The 18,538-nt window shown below is 51.3% G+C and overlaps 6 protein-coding genes across 6 annotated transcripts; 2 read left to right on the forward strand and 4 right to left on the reverse strand.

The window, feature by feature from the left end:
• Positions 1-3,100: 3,100 nt before the first annotated feature.
• On the forward strand, positions 3,101-3,634 carry CLAFUR5_11647 (Short chain dehydrogenase; the record flags this gene model as incomplete). The annotated part of the gene is made up of 2 exons (XM_047910795.1): positions 3,101-3,136; positions 3,176-3,634. 2 exons carry the CDS (start codon positions 3,101-3,103, stop codon positions 3,632-3,634), a joined length of 495 nt encoding a protein of 164 aa, XP_047765711.1.
• Positions 3,635-4,620: 986 nt separating this feature from the next.
• On the reverse strand, positions 4,621-5,838 carry CLAFUR5_11648 (uncharacterized protein; the record flags this gene model as incomplete). The annotated part of the gene is made up of 1 exon (XM_047910796.1): positions 4,621-5,838. The coding sequence occupies one exon, from the start codon at positions 5,836-5,838 to the stop codon at positions 4,621-4,623; it is 1,218 nt and encodes a 405-aa protein (XP_047765001.1).
• A 2,145-nt stretch (positions 5,839-7,983) lies between these two features.
• Positions 7,984-9,055, forward strand: CLAFUR5_11649 (uncharacterized protein; the record flags this gene model as incomplete). The annotated part of the gene is made up of 2 exons (XM_047910797.1): positions 7,984-8,620; positions 8,673-9,055. The coding sequence occupies 2 exons, from the start codon at positions 7,984-7,986 to the stop codon at positions 9,053-9,055; spliced, it is 1,020 nt and encodes a 339-aa protein (XP_047765002.1).
• A 375-nt stretch (positions 9,056-9,430) lies between these two features.
• On the reverse strand, positions 9,431-11,634 carry CLAFUR5_11650 (Isocyanide synthase xanB; the record flags this gene model as incomplete). The annotated part of the gene is made up of 3 exons (XM_047910798.1): positions 9,431-10,561; positions 10,616-11,001; positions 11,061-11,634. 3 exons carry the CDS (start codon positions 11,632-11,634, stop codon positions 9,431-9,433), a joined length of 2,091 nt encoding a protein of 696 aa, XP_047765613.1.
• Positions 11,635-14,226: 2,592 nt separating this feature from the next.
• Positions 14,227-14,897, reverse strand: CLAFUR5_11651 (3-hydroxybenzoate 4-monooxygenase; the record flags this gene model as incomplete). The annotated part of the gene is made up of 2 exons (XM_047910799.1): positions 14,227-14,369; positions 14,429-14,897. 2 exons carry the CDS (start codon positions 14,895-14,897, stop codon positions 14,227-14,229), a joined length of 612 nt encoding a protein of 203 aa, XP_047765612.1.
• Positions 14,898-16,881: 1,984 nt separating this feature from the next.
• Positions 16,882-18,476, reverse strand: CLAFUR5_11652 (uncharacterized protein; the record flags this gene model as incomplete). Its single annotated transcript, XM_047910800.1, has 2 exons — positions 16,882-18,328; positions 18,424-18,476. The coding sequence occupies 2 exons, from the start codon at positions 18,474-18,476 to the stop codon at positions 16,882-16,884; spliced, it is 1,500 nt and encodes a 499-aa protein (XP_047765615.1).
• Positions 18,477-18,538: the final 62 nt, after the last annotated feature.

The raw sequence follows: 18,538 nt of genomic DNA on the forward strand, positions 1-18,538 counted from the left end.
ACCTCTATCAATTATAACTAATAGGGGCAGCTAATAGCTTTCTACTTTCTAGCGTAGGCTCTACGAGCTCGTCGGCGTAGATTATAAACTATCTACCGCCTTCTATCCTAAAACGGACGGCCAATCTAAGAATACGAATAAGGAGATAGAGAAGTACCTCCGTGCCTTTACTAACTACGCTTAGAACGATTGGGTAGATTGGCTACTACTTACTAAATTCGTAAAGAATAACTATATTACTAAAGCTATAGGTATTTTGCTATTCTTCGCCGAGCGTAGCCGCAATCCGCGTACTAGTAACTTTAATAGTAACTTGCCGAGGTGCCTTATGTCTACTAAGTAACGTATTAGTACTAAGAAAGCGGAGCGCTTCGTATAGTAGATAAAGGACTTCTACGAGCACCTATACGAGTGCCTCCGTTATAATCAAGCCCTATAAGCTAATAATATAAACATATACCGTACCGTACCGCCTAGATACTAGGAAGGCGACCGCGTCTATATTAATACTAAGGACTAGAAGTTATTACGACTATCTAAGAAGCTCGACGTAAAGTAGTACGGACCGGTCACTATTACCGCTATACTAGGACAGAACGTATATAGAGTCAACCTCGGCGAGACCTATATACGAGTATATAACTCGTTCTACGCGAACCTTCTACGACCGGCGGATCCCGAGGATGATATACGTCCCCCGCTAATTAAGGTTATAGATAATATAGGTAATACGTTTAAAACGTAGGAGATTAAGCGTATTCTAGATTTAAAGCCGAAGGGCAGAGGCATTACTATACTAGTGAAGTAGCAGGGATATTTAGATAGTAAGTCTACTTAGGAGCCCGCGAGCGTAGTATATAAAGATGTACCGAAGGTAGTTATAGACTTCTAGTATAATAACCTAGCGAAGTCTATACCGGTCAACTTTTATCCGCTACCTAGTTAGATCCCGAATAAAACGTTACGCGATATAAGACCTAAAGTAGATATATATAGTATAGATCTAGTACCTTAGGTAACTATAGTCGTACGACCTCCCTTTAACGGTACCGGTGCTATAGCTCTTCCTATTAGTAACTATACGCCTTCTAATATTACTATAGGTAATGTTAAAGGGGTTTTAGTACTTACTTCTAGAGGCTATAAGCAATATAAAGGCTTACGGTAAGCTAATAGATATAACGAGGGATATAACGATAGAGGATATAATTAAAACGGCCTAGATAGAGCTACTCGATAAGACGGACGGTATAGAGGATAACGAAGCCTTTATATATATACTAAGGAAGATTTAAGGATATACGCTTCGAGACGAAGGTGTTTTAAGGGGGGTAGTGTCACGGCCGCTCCGTAAGTAAAGGATTAGCAAAGGGGCACGTGACCCCAGATCACGTGACCCTCGGCCCGAAGCCGACCCGTAACACCTCGGCCCTTAAGTATAGGCCTCGACCTTAGAACCTACTTCTCTCTTTAGCTATCGACTTTGTTAATACTATACCCCTACACTCTTGCACTATAGCCTCGTAATACCTACCTATTTACCTCTTTTACTAACTTATTATTCTATAGCTTGTTTAAGATAACTCTACGCGCTAAACTAGCTTCTATTATATAATCGGACGTACTATTACTATTAAGGAATGTATTAATACCTTCTACTTCTAAAATAGGGATGATCCTACTATTAAAAACAATGCGCCCTCGACTAGTAACTAGTATTAACTCGATAGGCTATATAATACGCTATAGGTCTTCGAGATTACGACTATAGATACCTAGGGCGAGTAGAAACACCTCTTCGACTAGTATCCGACTCTCTACTTTATACTTAACACCCTTAACGCCTATAATACCGAGTATAAGTAGGAAACCAAGAAAGACGATTCCTTCAATTATCTCTCGAAATACTATAAAGCCTCGTAGTAGAAGGTTAAGAAGTACTTCTAAGCCGTAGACAATATATCTATCTACTACGCTATAGTAATACTAAACCCTATGTTGAAACACGCGTAGTTTAAAGACCTCTAGAGCGCCGGTACGAAAGATTAGTAGTCTTAGATCAAGAGTACGAAAGTATAGGCGATAGATATCTAGGAGACGTTCTATAAACCCGCTAGCTAGATTAATATCTCTACGGATACCTTAACACCTCTAAAGAAGCGGAAAGGGAAGAAGAAGTAGTTATAATCGTAATCGTAAGCTATAGAGACTCAAATATAGCCTGTTATTAAGGCCGATAGCGAGGACGATCTTCGAGCTAATCTATCGAAGTTTAAGCGCCGTAAGATCACGGACTTATTTATACTAATACTAAGGGTTAACTTATTCGAGCGCTACCTATTATAAGCTTATAAGCCTAATCTACACGCCGGCAAGTCACTAAAGGAGATTAAGGACTAGAAGATAGCCCTATACGACGTGCTTAGATACTAGTACGTACGCTAAGATATAGAGCCTAAGCTAGCACGATTTGCCTTCGATATACTAGTACTACCGCTTATAAGCAATGCTCTAGAGCGTAGCTTTAGTGCTAGCCGTGATATAATATACTATCGAAGATCACAGCTTAGAGACCTCGTTATAGAGGCCTATAGTTGCCTCCGTAACTCGTACGGACCTCTAGGTAAAGGCGAAGATATAGATAGTAAGGAGACAACAGTTACGGACTATAATACTAATCTTAATAAGCGGACGATTCAGTAACAGTAGGAGGTGTTAGAGAATGAGGTGAATAAAGAGGTATAGGCAGGACCGAGCAATAGCAACAACACCTTGTAAACTACATCCACCTTCCTATTTAGGAAGGAGGTAACCACTGGTATGCTAATGGTGAGCCCAATATTCAGTTGGTTATTGGTTGGTGAGGCTCAAAATTTACCGGTAACCATACCAGTACGCTCACTGGGCTGCAGCAGAAGCTGGTACGATTTCATGCAGGCCTGAGGCCTCCTTCCCATATTGCCCTGGTGTTAGTCAGCTTTCATACATCAGGAACACGGGCAGTACTGCTGGGACGCTAATAGCTTTAGTGGTCAGCTAGTACGGTGACATCCTGACTAGGCTGCGGGCTGTGGTACGAACAAAGCACTACATACTCTACATGGCTGAAGCAATGCCTTATAGTGGGGAGTCTCTTGTTCGAATCAACAGGAGCTGAGCTGGACTCTTCACACAGCAATATGACTACCCATCCTTTCCTTTCCCTATCCCAATAAAGATTTGGCACATCGATACCTACCCAGCACTGTCGCCCACAGGACGAGCCTCAGGCAGGACTGTTGTAATCGCGGGAGCATCAGGTGGCATCGGTCGAACCACAGCAACCTCCTTCGTCAAAGGAGGCGCTGCCCACATCGCTTTCCTAGGTCGGAAGAAAGAAGCACTGCGAGAGACACAACGCCAGGTCACGGCCACCAATGCCTCGACTATCTCCTCAATCTGGGTCTGCGACAGCACCGACGCCAAGATCCTCAACGAGATAGCAGACAGTGTCGGGTCCTGGGACGTCCAGATCCTCTGTGCAGGCCTCATGCCTGGCCCATCACCTATCGAGGCTGCGCCGCTGAACGACTGGTGGAGCGCCTTCGAGACAAACGTCAAGGACGCCTTCATCACGACGCAAGCACGCCAATAGACGGGACATCAATCCTCATCATCACGGCCTTGCTCCCCTTCACACCTTCCGTCCCCGTCTGGAACGGCGCCAGTGCTTACACCAGCTCCAAAGTCGCAGGAAACTGGATGATACAGCATTCAGCACAGGAACAGCCTGAGATCAACGTGATTAGCGTACACCCTGGAATCGTGACAGGTGCGATGACGTCTCCGAGTCCTGAGTTTGACGCTATGGTGGTGCAGGAGATGCGGAGGAACTGGATGGTAGATACGGCGGAGATGGCGGCTGATTTTCTGGTCTGGGCGAGTACCGGGGAGGCGGCGTTCTTGAGGGAGAGATCTGTGGCTGCGCATTGGGATGTGGAAGAGTTGATGGGGCAGAAGTGAGAGGTCAAGGGGACGGAGGCGCTGACGTTGAGGCTGCACGGGTGGCCGTTCGGGGCGAGGGAGTGAAGTCTGCCACCCGATGACGGCACTTGAAAGGCATGTTTCCCAAGCTGTCGCCTCGCAAGTAGATCGCAGCGACTTCTGGAGCACTTGATGTAGTGTACGAGACGTTCCGTCGGTCTCGTTAGCCGCTTGAGCGCCTGCTATGCGGATGAAGCCATGCGGCTTGAGAGATCACCCCAACGGACACCATTGTAAGTTGCCACAGTACGTAGTGGTCGTATTTACAGTGCGAGCCCTCTCGCCTTCACAGGCGGAGCTGGATCGGGACACAGTTCGCATATCTGTTACTCCAGTGAAGATCACACCCAGGTCAAGTGACCCTACTGTGGTTGAGCATCCACCGTCTATTCCGTCAGAATTGCCAGCCACATCCGGGTACCTGTAATCTGTACGGACATCAAGGCCCCCTTCTCCTTCTGCATTTTCCAAATCTGTTTAACCTTCTAGAAAACAAGCGCAGATGTCATCCTTGTGATCCCACTCGGTTTGGAACCGAGAATTACCTGCACAAGCTTTATCCAAACATGCATATCCTTGTACGTGAACAGAGGCAAATCAGGAAGCAAGACTCGTCTCTTTCGTTGACTTCATGGCTTGTTTCAGCTCCATCCGTATCGTCCACTCTTGTAGCGATGCTTTACGCTTCCTCCGACCATTGTCGGGGTAGTGCACATCGAGCCCCAAATTCTTACGCATAGATGACTTCGCCAGGAGTGCTCGCATCACGAGCAAGCTTAGCCTGGACTTTTGGGGTAACTGTCGGTGCCCCGACGGGTGGCATTGGTATCGCTTTGAGGTTGACGCCCATAGATAGTGTCTTTCGACAAATTTCATGAGGCTGTCGGCACAAGCCTGGGCGCTGGCACCTGATCCAGCTTTGAGGTTCTCCCAGGTAGCTGTAGCGCTACGAATGGCATTATTGTGTATGTTGACGGCTTTGAGCGTTCTGGCTTCTCTCTCGTCAAGACTTGGGCTTTCGAGACGCAGGATGTAGTTGAATCGCTCCCCCTTCTCGATGTCGCGGCTCAGGCCGATCAGGTCGTTTTGAAGCCCAATGGCGAGTTCAGCGTCGGACATCAGGCTCTCTAGCTCTACGTTCTGCGTGAGGAAGCTGGAATCGTGATCGAAGTTGTATCGGACCAGAAGGAAGAAAGGAGTCACGCCAATGGTCTTGGTTCGGATCGATAGATATGCAGACTCGTTGATCGAGCTTCTGTGGCGCCACTTGTGCTCCAAGGCCAGGGCATCTAATGTGTCGATTGAGGCCGCCCGAAGCTTAGATTGAACAGTGCAAGGAAGTAGGTCTTGTAGGCGTGAGCAGTACGCTACCGTGGCGCTCAGCACGCGGGCCATGAACATGTCCTGAGTGTCTCCTTCATGATTCGTCTCCCCTGGCATTGGTGGATTGCACCACGATGCATTCCGCAGAATGTAAATTGCATGTGCCAATGCCAGCTGCGCAGCCTCAGACTCCAAATTCTCGACAGCGTCGTCAATGTGACAAAGCGTGGTGTACCAAGCAGCCATGGCCAGTATGATTGCTTCGCTTGTCACGGCTGGGAAGCACTTCATGACGGACGCCACATCGAGCGTTGCTTTCTTCAACGCATCTTCCGCCGGGCTTAGATCTGCGGCAACATACAGCTTTGCATGCCGCCCTGCCAGAGATGCCCGACATAGCGTGTCCTCGTTGCTGATCTCCAGAGGCTTGATACTTGGTATGAGAAGACCACAGTGGTGGCTAACATCAATAGGTCGAGATTCTAGCTCCATTGTTGATTGACGGGAGGCTGTCTGAAAGACCGCCTTCGGCCGGCTCTGCGCCACGGTCCTTATAGACTACTCTACAGTGCCAGTTCTTGTTTTGGCCGCTCGATACCCTCTGCATCCTGCCGCGAGGTATCATCATTATTTGACTTCCGGCTCCTTGGCCTACCTGCCGCGAGTCCGAGCTGCGATAGTCGGAGTAGGCATACGTAACACCAACAGCCGTCCTCTTGTGATCCCGCGGAAGTGCTCGGTGGGCAGTATGAAGCAATAACATCGACCACGGTCATGTCGGATCCTCAGCATCTCGCAAGCGCGCGGGTGAATCCTCTCCCGACCAGGATATGTTCGCTGTCGGAGCGGCGTATATTCCGACACGCGTGCGAGATGCTGAGGATCCGACATGACCGTGGCCGATGTTGCAGGCTTGAAGAATGTAGCACGATACGAGCACCCTATATGGACTCTGGGCAAGGCTGCTGACAGGTGCCAAGTTGCTTGTATCTTGCCAGTGTAATCGCTGCTAATCTTGATCGTAGCGTCGATCGACGATCGGCTTCCGAATGATGAGAACCTTGCGCTCGGCTTCGGCAGTCACCCGTAAACTGTGATCCCTTTGCACCTTTTGTCGGTCCAAGTCTGTGCGGAGGCCCCATCTAACTTTTAAACGTTGCTTAACAACGACAGAGTCTAACTAGTCCAGTCTGTCGCTGCATAGCTTGCACAGGCAAATGTGTAAAGGCTATGCAGCTTAAGCCCTTGTTTTGAGGCTGAAAATTGAAAGTAACTTTTGGGGAGCAAATTGCAAAGGGATGACTGTTTCGTTATGTCCGCCAGGTACTAACAGCGGAGTACCTGACGATCACACTCGAAGTGAAGCGTCTACTCCCCAAGCTTAAGGTCTGAATCGACCCAGATCGTTGGAAGGAAGAAGCATTAGCACGACTTGCCGGCGTTGGATGAACATGGCATTGCCGGTTGTAAGCAGTTCGTTGACTGACACAGTACACTGCGGTTTCCGGATGAGGTCGAGAAAGCAAAATCCGACTAAGTGATGCTGACATCTGATGTCACAAGCATCACATTGACAAATGTCTCAAGTGTGCCTGGGTTATCCCTGACATGCCACGGGGATGGTAATGATCACTAGGGCCTGAAGCCGAGATCCAATGTGCTACACATCGGTGCTTGGTGATGGCCAGACTCCAGAGATCTTTCGGCAGGTGCTGGAGCGCATGATGTGCGCTCGTACAGATTGCTCCGTTCCATATTCATCGACTAGCATGAACACGTATAAGTTCGGGCTTTGACAGGAACAGTGTGACCCTACGATGTCCGAACTGAGGTTTGCGGATATTTCGTGAGTAGACTGGAGCACTTCGTTAATAAAGAAGTCTATGGTCGTCAAAGAGAACGGTAGTCGTCGCTTCGGCTACTGCATGGGGTCATCGCACATTCTGCCAGCTAATGGAAAGAGCGGTGGGCGAATGACCGATCGAAAGGGGGCAATGCTCGGCTGTTAGGTCGTCTGTAGGCCTTCGCTTCTACCCGTATATCGCGGAACTCTGCAGAGCCTTTTGATGCTGGACAGTGCTGTCTCTGGAATCCCAACTGATGGACTGATCTGTCGCAGACCGCTTTAAAGCCAGACAAGTCACGTCGTTGACCCTACACGGCATACCCCGTGGGATGACCAAAGGGTGTACCCGCATCATGCATGAAAGAGGCGCTACTCGGATCCAGGCTCCAGCACGTGGGCGTGCTTGGCAGCAGAAGCAAGCCTTGTTGCATGATTTGGCGTAGCTCAGCACCTGCAGTCATATGCTATATTTGTCTCCATACAGACACTTAGCAAGGTCCTGATACATTGACAAGCTTGGCTTACCCGGATGATCACTGAAATGCTTATCTGGCAGGTGCCAATGCCAAGCATACCTGGTGCACCAAGATAGCAGCAGTCTGTTGACGGAGGCGTGTCACTGATCTGTAGATGCTGGTCTTGTGTTGCGCTTTTGTGATGATCTGATCAGTCTCGTCTGTTCGTCTCTCCAGCCCTCATCACTGCCGGAAAAGAAAGTCAGTTCAGCGATTGCATCTCATCAGTAACGAACGGCATTGCTTTTGGCCGGACAAATAACAGCGTACACCGCTATGGCGAACCACACGCGTGCTGCACAGCAAGCATTGCAGAAGGCGTATGGATCAGCCAGCATGCTACCGCCTACCGACAACACAGCATTGCTGAGCTCCACGCTGTCTCTGTACAACCCTACGCTGTTCCTCGCCTCCTCAGCGCTATTTCAGCACACCGGAGCACTGGCTTTCGTATTCTTGCTCAGAGGCTTCTGCACGAAACGGGTACTCGACATCCACTTCCTCACGATCGTGTTCGCCGTATCCATGATCTTGGCGCCCTTCGTCTTCTTGATTAACACTGAGCTCAATCGGATCAAGGTTTTATTCTTTCTGGAACACGAAGCCATCGAAGTGCTCATAGCAGCGCGGGTTATGCTTCCGGCTGATCTGGTAGCACGAAAGCCCGGGCTCATCATTCTTCTGCTGTACTCGGGGCTGTTTTGCATGTCACTGCCCGTGATCATGCACGACTTCTTCTCTCAATCAGCAATGGTCGTGGCGTGGGGTGCCTTTCTTAGCGACTTCTTGCTGGGGACTTCGGGGCTATTCCTCATCAAGAGATGGATCACGAAAAAGAGAGATGTGTCCAGCAGGGCGGTTACGCAGAAGCGTCAGGCAGAAGCACTCGCTGGACTTGGCTTCATGCTGCATGGTGAGTACTCCCAAGGAAGAGGAGGAACACCACTGACTGAGTACTTGTCCAGGCTTTCCAACCATGAGCGTCGGCCCAATCTTCACACTGGTTGTCTACAACGGTTTGAACCCTGACTGGTTCGCGTACGCATGGGTCGGAGTATTCTTGTCTGCTTTCTTCGCCATTGCTTTTGCTGTGCCCACAGCGGCCCTCTTCTTCTCGAACACGTGGTGGTGCTGTGGAAGCCGCAGACCGATCTACCCGGGAGAGATTGACTGGGAAGAGGATCACCTGCAAGAGAAGCCGCGACATCGGATATCTGCTCCCATGTTTCGACCACCGGGGGCATCAGGATCGTCTGTTGATGGACATCAGGTGGAAGCCGTGCCGGTCAGCGTGCAGCGCGTTCGGTCGGGCTTGGAGTGGGAACTGTTGGCGAAGGCGATTTGGTAGAGGCGTGAGACGAGACGATGTCAGTCAGCAAGATGCGGCAATACACGTAACAAGTCGACGACAGCGCCAGCATGTGAATGTTACGACGACAGTCTCAAAGTCCACGAGTCGTCACCCCTGCCGGCTGTGCCGAGTGTTCGGCTGGGGCCCCCTCCGGACTTCCGAGCCTACCACAGCCCCTTCTCCTCCCTTATCTCTTCCTCCTGCCCATCATACAACACCCGATCCCCGAGCGCCCTCATCATCACTATGCTCATTCTAGAGGTTCTTGGCTCATCAAACGACCGAGCTCGTGCGTTGATACATATCCTCTATATTCGTCTCATTATCTCGCCGATTATCTGTCCTTTCTCACTTGGAATACCAGTGTCCTGTCTATTCAAAGTGTATCCTCCACAATTCCCTCTCACTACCACTCTTGAAGTCACTCCTTGTGTGGTGTGCAAGGATATTGTCGCTCACCAACAAATCTCCTTTCTCCCAAGAATGATAACAGCAGACCCTGCGATCATGCAACAGGTCCGTCAAAATCTCACAGATTTCTTTACTAGTCCACACTGTCCCGTCTTCGCTGATACCGCGGGCATTCTCGATGTTGATATCCGTAGCGTCGAATCTGGTCTTCTCCTGCGGCCAAGGCTCATGGAATCGTAAGCATGGCTTTCCCGTGTCAGGGTGATCCACAACCAGTGGGAGATTACGCAGAGCTATTGCGTTGAAGGAAGATGTACTGACGCTCCACGTCAAAGTCTTCAGTTTCTCCAATGGTAGGTCTTTCGGCAAATACTTGGACAGCAGCGTGGAGGTTGAGAATAGCGTGAAGCCAGTGTCTTTGGGACTAGTCGTCACAGATGTGAAGAGCTGAAACTTGGGTGGCGTAGGTACAAGCTGTTCTGAGCCATCGGGCAGAGCACGCTTCTCTGTCTTGAAGAGACCATCGTAATGGAAAGGCATCCATTCGGACGACAAGACGTTGTTCAAGCCGCGAGTGTCGTTGCCTTGGTCTTTGACTTCGAGAACGAGACCAAACTTCCAGCCCGTGGGTGTGCCCATACGATGTGAAGCCTGGACGAAGAGTTCGCGATCCCGAGTCTTGGCGAAGTCTCGTAGGATGACAGGAGAGTTTTGCTGTGCTAGAGCTCGTACTTTCGCACCATCTACGTCCTCGATAGACGGGCGTAACATGAGACCCGCTGGATAGAGAGGATCACAGCTAATGCCGCCGCGGTCCTGACCCCACGAGAGAAGGAAAGATTTTTCGAGGTAGAAGCTTGGGCGGCCGTTCTTGTGTATGAGCTCATAGCGATCGTCAGCGTCGAATGTTGCGTGATGGCCTGTGGTGGTCATGCCGTCCAGATTGAATGCAATGCAGCAGTGCCATGGAGTTGTAAAAGATGTGCCGGTGGGCAGAAGACTGATGGAAATCTTGCATTCCGTGTCTTGTGTCTGGTGAATTGATAACCTGACGTGGTCTGGAAAGGTCTCGCGAACAGCTCTAGCAAATGCCTAAGTCGCATAGGATTAGCACGTTTCCGACAACAACTTATATTCTTGACTTACATCTCCCCTAAACAACATTTGCTTGGCGATGTATTCAAACCCCTTCTTGTACTGCGACTTGGAACGCTCAGCTCCCACTGGATACACGTCCTGCAGGTCCGTTGCAAGGAATTTGAGGTAGCCGCGGTAAGTAAGGCAGGTGTTCTCGTCCTCGTGTATCCGTACCGTGGCATCAAACTCAGGGTCACTGTACTGTGAAAGCAGCGCGTGTCGGAAGTTCGTGGCGTTCGAGGTATATGTGATTTGGTCTAGCTTGTCTGGCACATTGATCTTGGCCAGGTCCCGGAGACGCGAGAAGTGGATGTGCTTGAGATTTTGCTCGGTGGCTATGTCACGGAGAGCTTGGCCATAGGCCCAGACATTCTTGTCAGGAACGCCCAGGAGATCTACGCGAGGCATGTGTCAGCACTACACGCCATATTACCTTGATGCCTCGTGTACGCACCGTTGTAGACCAGGCCGTCTGAAATGATCATGAGGCTGGCACCGGGCTCGTAGATGTGAACGATCGCAGCGCACAGGCCATTGAGATGAGCCAAGCCGAACTCTTCAGCTTTGTCCGGCAGATGACCAAGGACTTTGGTACTGGTGTTGGGCGACTTGAACGGGAATGCTGGCAAGCACATTTGTATAGGCTCGGATCTGGAGACGAGGCCACATATCTGTTCGAGGTGTCTGCTTTCCGCATCGTGCAGCGGTTCTTTCCGAGTTGGCAGCTTGTAGCGGCAAATGATGGCTAGAATGCGTCGGGCCAGATCCAGATCATTGTTGCTGAGCTTCTCCGCCTGACTGGGAGTAGCTACAACAGTGGAAGAGCTGTCGTCACTGGTCTGAGATGCCGTCGATCGTTTTGTCTCTGTGAGTCTGGAGGTCGTAGGTGGTGCTCTGTCGATACTGGATGCTCGTCGTTGCTTCAAGCTAGATAGCCTTGCCCGAAAGCGTGTTTTGAGCATCTTGAATGGCATACAGCTGCAGCTGTCGTTGTAGTCTTCCCCCATGGTTGCTGTGGCCCGAGCCATGTCGTTCGGAGTAGAAAAAGGTAGTTATCGTTTAAGTCGCCCACACTGAGACCAGCATTCGAGGTCACTTGTATCCACGGTCTTGAATGAAGAACAGTAGCTCAGAGCCGGCGTCAAACACTTTACACACTTCATCCGTGGCCCAATCCTCAGTTGTGCCGCTGTTAGGTGCAGTGACGTCTCACACCGTCGCAGCAGCACTGCACAAAACTCGGACTCACGTCGACTTTCGTGTCTCGGGTCCGTAGCCCATTTGAGCACTCCGTATGGCACTGCCTTTTTCTTAGTGATGTAAGTCCACCATGGATCAGCGTATAGCCTGCATAGCCACCGTATGGCCACTATGGCCGTGGTATGGCCAAAGTCGCCCAACGTCATTTTGCTCCACTTGCTGGCCTAATCGGAAGGCTTCCTGCCTGATATGCCTTAGAATTATGACTTTGACACCAAAATTGCTCCACTTAAGGTGTTATGTTTGGGGGTGGTCTTATGGCCAAGATGGACGACGGTACAGCCAACGTGGCCAGCACCATGGCCATGGCAAGAGGCTATGCTATGCACGTGGCTGTGGACTCCATCACTACTTTTTCTTGTCTTCTCGATTGAGCAAGGGTCGAGGGTGGGGACTATACATGGTTGTAGCAGTCAGTACCGAGGCGGTTGCAGACTCCTCGAGATGCTACTCTCGGTTCTTCCACTGCAAACCCAGAACCACTATCAGGAGCATGTGTCCTCACCCGAGTGATGGCTCATCCTCAAGGTTTGTAGCCGACCATGGGGTCTGCAGCGATGCTTGCAGTAGCTCTTCGGTATCGTGTAGTCTGGTTGGCAGAAGCGATTGCTTGAGATAGTGGAGACCCTTGCCTCGCGAGAACAAGCCCTAAGACCGTGAGGACGATGGTCACGGTTACAGACGGCTAAGGAATAGACCAGAGGTCTGGCTGCTGTCATAGCGAATGCTTCCTCATGCAAGATTCCCCTCACGATCGATGCAGTAGGGATAGGGGACACTGCCTAGGAATTACGCCTTACCCGTGTAAGGATGTTGTAGCGTTCAGTAGAAGTGGGTTGGCGGTCATGTCCTGGGACCGCTGCCTGCCACACGGAAATGATCTCCCGGCGCCTCCTGGGCTCAGAGGTCAGTATCCAGTAGTGGAGGGTACAGTCGGAGGTCTCCGCTGGAAGAAGAAGAGGCATGAAGGTTTGAGTAAGCGAGATGTCCGGATAGTCTCGATGCCTCCAATTCTGAAGATTATCCATATTAGATTGAAGTCTGCTGCCGGGGGTTATCGGTCTTGATGTCCTTTGAGCCTTGTGGAGGCACTTAAGCCTGCATTGGGAAGTAAACTTCTCGCCAAAGCAGTGGCTGTCGGCCAAGGTGACGTCTTAGCCTGCTTACACAATATGAATCCTGGCTGCTGTGTGGTTATGGGTCAACCTTGCCGTGGCGTAATGATGGTCCGCTAGGCTGTTGGCGCCATGTGGCAACGCTACGAGCAAGGGCTCGCAGATTGTCGACCGACTGTCTCTTCGTGGATTAGTGGATGACTTCGTTCTCTTATCAGATCCTTCCTCAATCGGACTGCAGAGTGACGGCCACGCCCATGTTAGCCTTCCACATCCGGCAAAGGTGGTTTCAGAGCCGGCGGAGTCAGTGAACGTCATTCCCGATGCATCATCGAAGGACAGTACAGAGGGCAAATGCCACAGGACTATGTGACCGAGACAAATGAAGTCTGAAGGTTGTGTTGAGGTGGCATATGTGGGAGGGACATGTTGATGAGTGATAATGGGTCGTGAGAAGGAAGAAGAGTTGGCTTCGAGACCGAACAAGACGCTCGGCAAAACTTTGATCCCCCTTCCACAGCAGAGTCCGACGATGGAAACGAGCAACCAAAAAGCATCGTAGACTTATGCTTTAGCACGTTGACTTTGGAGGCCTACGTACAGCCTACTAGCTTTGAGAGGTACAAGATCGCTCCCTCCTCCGTACCCACATAGCCCAGATACATATCCGGTCTCGAGACGACCACATACCGATCATCCGAAACCACTTCCTCCGAAGGAAAGCTCAAGCCAGAGGCCGTCTTCTCTTCCTCGCCAGGAGACAGAATTGTATATCGAGCTAACGGAATAGAGAATTCCGGCTAGCTTCGCTTTAGTGATCCGCTAATAGACAGTATCGAGAACTGCCTATACGCGATAGTTGAGTATAGACGTATCGCGTCCGAAGATTCGGGTATTAGTAGTTCAATATTAGGGCATCGTAGACTAGCTTTCCAAATACCCTACCTAGACGGCTCTATTAAGCTTGAGCCGGTCATGTCATATACTACGCCTATACCTACGTAGAAGTGAGCTTTTGAGCCTAGCTTAATAGACAAAGGGCTAACACGTACTAGTGATATACCCGGCGTTCTTCTCGATCGTACCGACGTACTCTTTAGTAGTGTGTACAGTCTTACGTATAAGTCGTGTAGCGACGTTAATAACGTATTAAGCCACGGTTCTACGTTCTATATCGTAGCTTTAGATTAGGGAGGCAGGAGTAGTAGTGCCCTTTTGCCTTAGGTTAAGAGTTATAGACAACCGCTAGGCTAGAGCAAATGTATTAGCGATGCCGGTATTAAGGCCTTGACCGCCGTTTATAGCGTAGACGTAGGCGGCGTTACTAGCGAGTAAGATACGTCTAGTTCCCGTTTTCGAAATAAAGCTCGAGGCGATCCGCTCCTTAACTAGAAGTGTCGTTAGATTAGTACTAGAGTAGGGAATCTAATATAGGTATAGTATATACTCTCAAAGGTACTGAACCACTCCGTGCTCTTGTATTCCACCCAATGCGGCCTCATGTGCTCTCGAATCGAAGCCTCTGCCTTCTCCTGCGTCACTTCTCCCTCCAGCAGAACGTAGAATCGCGCCATGCCACGTTCGCGCGGGATCCATGACACCCTCGACTGCTCGTTGAGTTGGAATGTAATGATCTCAGAGCAGACGGGAAAGTCAGTGTCAATGAAAGTGTCGAGGACAGCCCAGACCATCTCCGGCTTGGTACCCGTGAAACTGATCCCCAGCGCATTGCGAACCATGGACTTGGCTCCGTCTGCTCCGATGGCATACTTCGCAGAAATCGTTCGCTGTTGGTCGGTCGTGATCGTGACGCTTTCCTGGCCCTCGGAGATCGAGACTACTCGCTCGTCGTAGTGTACTGTGTCTGCGGGCAGACGCTTTAGCAACGCGTGCTCGATGTCGGGCTGGCCGATCATCAAGAAGCACTTGTGAAGGCAGTGCTGCAGCCCTACCCACCACTCACTCTAGCGGGACTTGAAGGCTCCATCACCAAAGGTCGAGCTGGTGTTGCATTCGATTCCCTTTTCGCGGAGCTCATCTAAGAGCCCAGTAATTTGGAGATACTGCTGTGTTCTGGCGTTGAGGGCATCCGCACGTCCAAGAGTTAGAGGACCGGACTTTGCATCTGGTCGGTTCACGATCAGATCGGGTGACTACATTCTGGTACGGGACTTGAACAACTCACCGATGACTGAGACTGTGGTTCCCAGCTGACGCAGTAGAAGAGCAGAAAGTAGGCTCGTAGGCCCGCTTGTGATGCTGTCAGTATGTGAGGCACAGCACCAAGCTGGCGACTTGCCTCCAATGATCGCAACATCAACCTGTTCATCCTGGACAATTGGCAGACTATCCATTCTCTCGGTGTAATGTCAAGCCGTGACAGAGCTGTTGACTATCGTACAGACGAGCTGATCGCAAAGGCTCTGCTGCCAAAGGCGAGATGTAGTCGTAGTGGCTCCACTACTCTTTGAAAATCGGAGATGGTCGCATTCTGATGGGCTGCTACGACCTACCTGATGCCAGCAGCATTGAGAGGGTTTGCCGTGATCATCCAACGGGTCTCGTCCAAGACCAACGGTCCTCCGAAGCTACAGTCTCTGTTCAACTCCGATCGTTACCCACCGGTCTGACAGGCCTTTTGCAAAGTCGAGAAAGAAGCATAACCAGCATCGATAGTGCTTCCGGATTCTATGAAACTGCCCTTGGCCACGGTTTAAAGTGCTTTCACGGTGTTTTCGTCGTCCTCTGCCTGCTTCCGGACTTTACAGGGTTGAGAGTGGGTAACGATCGGACGTGGAAGCAGACTGTATGTGTGCACTCCAGCGTAGTGTCCAGCGTAGTGTCCTCCGGCGTAGTATCGCACCGCTTAGGGTTGGGGTTAGGGTTAGGGTATCCCACCGCCCCGATAACTGGACACCCCGACCGAATCGCGAGAAGCTCGGTGCATTGCCTTGCCTTGCCAGAGCAGGACGACACCCTCCATCCGATGATCAAAGGACCAGGCCAGGCCAGACCAAAAGCCACGGCCCGAAGCCACGGATGATCGCGCCATAGCACGCACATCGAGCGAACTCTAGAAAGTCCCGTAGGCCGTCCTGTCGCCGACAACCGTGGGACAACCGTGGGACGAGCATGGGTATATCGCTAGCGTGGTTGTCCGACACAGGGCCCACCACACACACACACACACACACACACACCCACACACCCACCTGCACGAGCACCCCATCCCTGCCATCGATCCACGTCTCCTCCGATACTTATCCGTCGCGGTCCGGCGATGAAGTGCCATGCAAGCTAGCATTCCCATCACATCCATCGTCGTTCCACCTCTGCTCGGATGATGGATCCAACACGACGTCGAGACCGCTAGCAAAGCACAAAGGATGGGAAAAGAATTTCTTTCCTGATACAGTAGCGTTCGGGCGAGATTCGTGCAAGACGGTGCTTGCAGACGTGGATCTCGAGGAGGCGATTGCTATGCGTGCTCGCTCGCTCGGACGCTTGATAGCTCAGCAAAGTCGTTGTGACTGAGATTCTAACAATGTCGGTATTAGAGAGATCGGAACCCAGCAGTGAAGTGAGGGACGCTCCGATCCGACGAACCCCAAAGACGCCGGATTCCGTGCATGGTCACAAGTCGCTGGAGCCTTCTGTTTCTACTTCAACACTTGGGGTGGACTCGACGAGCACTGCACATAACATCAGAATCGAGACGACTGTGTATGAGGCTGGTCCATCAGGTCCTGTCGTGAGACTTCTAAAATCAGGGCGTACGTTCAGCTCTATCTGTACATCGACAGGTAGCTTGGTAAGGAAAGGGAAATAAAAGACTGGCCAACACCAATCGTGGCATTCGAGGTGCGTTGCAAAACCTCAGTGAATGGCACGAACTTGCTGCTAGCCACCACGTCCATCAACACGAGCCTGCTTCTTGCGCTGCTTGGGCGTAGTCTCATCGTCCTCCTCATCGCATTCCTCGATCGCGCCAGCGATAGAGTCCGCATAGCTGCGCTTCCTGCTGCTGTCAAAGCGATTGAGCTTCGGCCGTGGTGTCGCCTGATCATCTGGTTCTGCATCGTAATCTGCTTCATGGTAACCATGAATTTTCAATGGAGGCTGGACAGGCGGCTGCAGCATTCCGTTTGCGCTGTGGACAGATCCTGCACGGCTGTGCGGCCTCTTCGCGGTCGTTGGCGCTGGTCCATACGCTGGCCCAGGAGTCTGGTAGACTAGCTTGGGAGAGCCCGTGACTCCCAGTGCTGCGAGGATGTCTTCTTGTGTTGGATCATGAATCGGAGGTAAGGGTATTGGCCGTGTTATCTTTCCGGTATGATGCGATGTTGTTGAACAGACGGAGTTGGTTCGGGAATGTCGTTCGCGGTGCTGGGATGGCTCTCGGCTTCGGGAACGCAGCGCTTGCTCGAAGTTGTTGAGGATGGTATTGTTGCTTGATGCCAGTGGCTGACGACTATATGTATCCATGTCGACATCATTTGCTGGGGTGGACTCTCTGGTTAGAGAAGGCGTTGGACTGCGGCGATCTCCAGTGGCCCACTTCTCGTCAAAGCGAATCTTGTACTGATCAAGCATTTCCGACAGACTGGTGATCCGCGAGCAGACGGCGGCAAATTCGCGAAAGATCAGACTATCTTTGACCTCTTCCCAGACATCCGTCTGCCTGACACTGAGCAGGGACTCTTCTCGTCTGGACTTTGTGAAGAACTCCGAGACCGATTCGTCATCACTGGCTTGGAGCGGACGTGATGCGAGCGCTTCGAGCTCAGCTTCTTGGTACGTGGACGCCAACGCACGCTTGGTAGGTAAAGGTGGCTTCCACTCAATGATACCAAGGCTCAGGTGCTCCTCGATATCTTCCGGATGCCGCGCGAAGTAGCACTCGCCATCAAAGTCCTCCTCGAGTCCATTGCTTGTGTCCGATACCATGTCCGGAGGTGGCAGTGGGTCACCGTTGCCATCCAGTACGGGCTGGGCAGCATAAGAAGGAGCAGAGTTGTGGCGATGCAGACCCCTGGTCGACGGCGGCTGATGCCAAGATCCTGGAGGCGCGCTTTGGGGTGTGGCTACAGGAGTCGGACAGGCGTGCTGTGGTTGTGGATAGTAGTTGCCTTGAGGCAGCTGATGTGGCGGAATGGCTTGATAGCGAGGCTGATATTGTTGGTGATATCCTAGGTGAGCGGGTTGTTGGTAGCCATATCCTGGTTGCTGCCCGAAGTGCCCGAGTGGTGGTGCCTGGGGTTGGGCCGGACCTCTGTAACCTGGAGGAGGTGGATATCTGGTGATGATTGGGCCATTCCCGGGGGGCTTCTTTGCTGGCGGAGGTCCGCTGTGATGAGGTTAGTGCACTGAAGGGCTCAATGTTGGCATCCACTGCATGCTTTGTAGCGCCAGACGGCGGACAGTGCACGAGGATGGACGCACCTGTGGTAGGATCCGGCTGGTGGCGGTAGGTGAGGCTGCGGCTGAGCGTACATTCTGGTAAGAGAGATGCAGGTGTCTTTCTGGTCGCAATGCAAAAGCGCTGCCTATCAGAAGT

The sequence above is a fragment of the Fulvia fulva genome, chromosome 8 (assembly GCF_020509005.1).
Source record: "Fulvia fulva chromosome 8, complete sequence".
Taxonomy (NCBI): Eukaryota; Fungi; Ascomycota; class Dothideomycetes; order Mycosphaerellales; family Mycosphaerellaceae; genus Fulvia; species Fulvia fulva.